This window comes from Arachis ipaensis, chromosome B03 (genome assembly GCF_000816755.2).
Source record: "Arachis ipaensis cultivar K30076 chromosome B03, Araip1.1, whole genome shotgun sequence".
Classification (NCBI taxonomy): domain Eukaryota; kingdom Viridiplantae; phylum Streptophyta; class Magnoliopsida; order Fabales; family Fabaceae; genus Arachis; species Arachis ipaensis.
The window spans coordinates 6,799,569-6,800,645 of record NC_029787.2 but is presented as its reverse complement, the minus strand read 5'-3'; the positions used below and the strand labels follow the sequence as shown (position 1 = coordinate 6,800,645).

General features: G+C 42.0%; 1 protein-coding gene across 1 annotated transcript in view; it reads left to right on the top strand.

The window, feature by feature from the left end:
* The window catches only part of LOC107628918 (probable NAD(P)H dehydrogenase (quinone) FQR1-like 1), a 3,300-nt gene continuing 2,264 nt past the window's right edge, over positions 42 to 1,077 (top strand). The window contains exon 1 of the mRNA XM_016331552.2: positions 42 to 817. Coding sequence (XP_016187038.1) covers positions 273 to 817 — 545 coding nt within the window. The 5' untranslated portion in view covers positions 42 to 272. The remainder of the gene's footprint in view (positions 818 to 1,077) is intronic.

Genomic DNA, 1,077 nt, shown 5'->3' with positions numbered 1-1,077 from the left:
TTACTAACTATATAGATCGATCATAAATTAAAGTTGTGTTCTAAATTTTCAAGAAGGTAAGGCATGGGAGCCAACCAATGGCAATTATTTTCTAATTAAGTCTTCTTATTATCTTAATAGTTTGTAACAGCTCATAAGTGTAGTCAAATCCAAGCTGCTGTTTCTTCTTCTTCACATTATTAGCGCTATTATTTTTCCATCTATACTCTTAAATCTTAATTCATACCTATCATACACTTTATTTTCTTGTTCTGCAAGTAATTACACAATCAATGGGGAAAGGAAATGGTTGCATACCGAGCAAGTCCAAGAAGGTACCGGTGCCGGTTTCCGAGCCGGAAAATATCCAAGAACCGGTTAGCGGCGTGGACGAGAGAGCGATCGCGACTACTAGTACGAGCCGAGAAGTGGCGCCACCGGCGAGAGAAGCAAACAAGAATCTGAAAGTGTTCATTGTTTTCTACTCAATGTACGGTCACGTGGAATCACTGGCGAGATCGATGAAGAAAGGAGTTGAAACCATTGAAGGAGTTGAAGGAGTGTTGTACAGAGTGACGGAGACGCTTCCAAAGGAGGTTCTGGAAGCGATGCAGGCGCCGGAGAAGGATGACGCGGTGCCGCTGATAACGGCGGAGAAGCTGGTGGAGGCGGATGGGTTGCTGTTTGGGTTTCCGACTCGGTTTGGGAGCATGGCGGCGCAGATGAAAGGCTTCTTTGATTCCACGGGGCAGTTGTGGAAGGAGCAGAAGCTTGCCGGTGTTCCTGCCGGATTCTTTGTCAGCACCGGCACTCAGGGTGGCGGCCAAGAAACCACCGCGTAAGATCACCGTAACTTCTCAATATTCAAATCTTGTTACTTTCACCGAAAATGGAAAATGAACTAATTTGGTATGACCTTTTCTTTTTTTTTTTTTCTTTTCTTTTTTGAGTTTAAATTTCAGACGATTAAAAAGTGATCTAAACCGTGTTTAAGACTTTAAGTAGCTAAATCAACTCCTCATTGACTACTTTAAAAAATATTTTATACAAATATCGAATTCATCATACAAGTTAAGGGGTTCAAAAATACTGTACGTT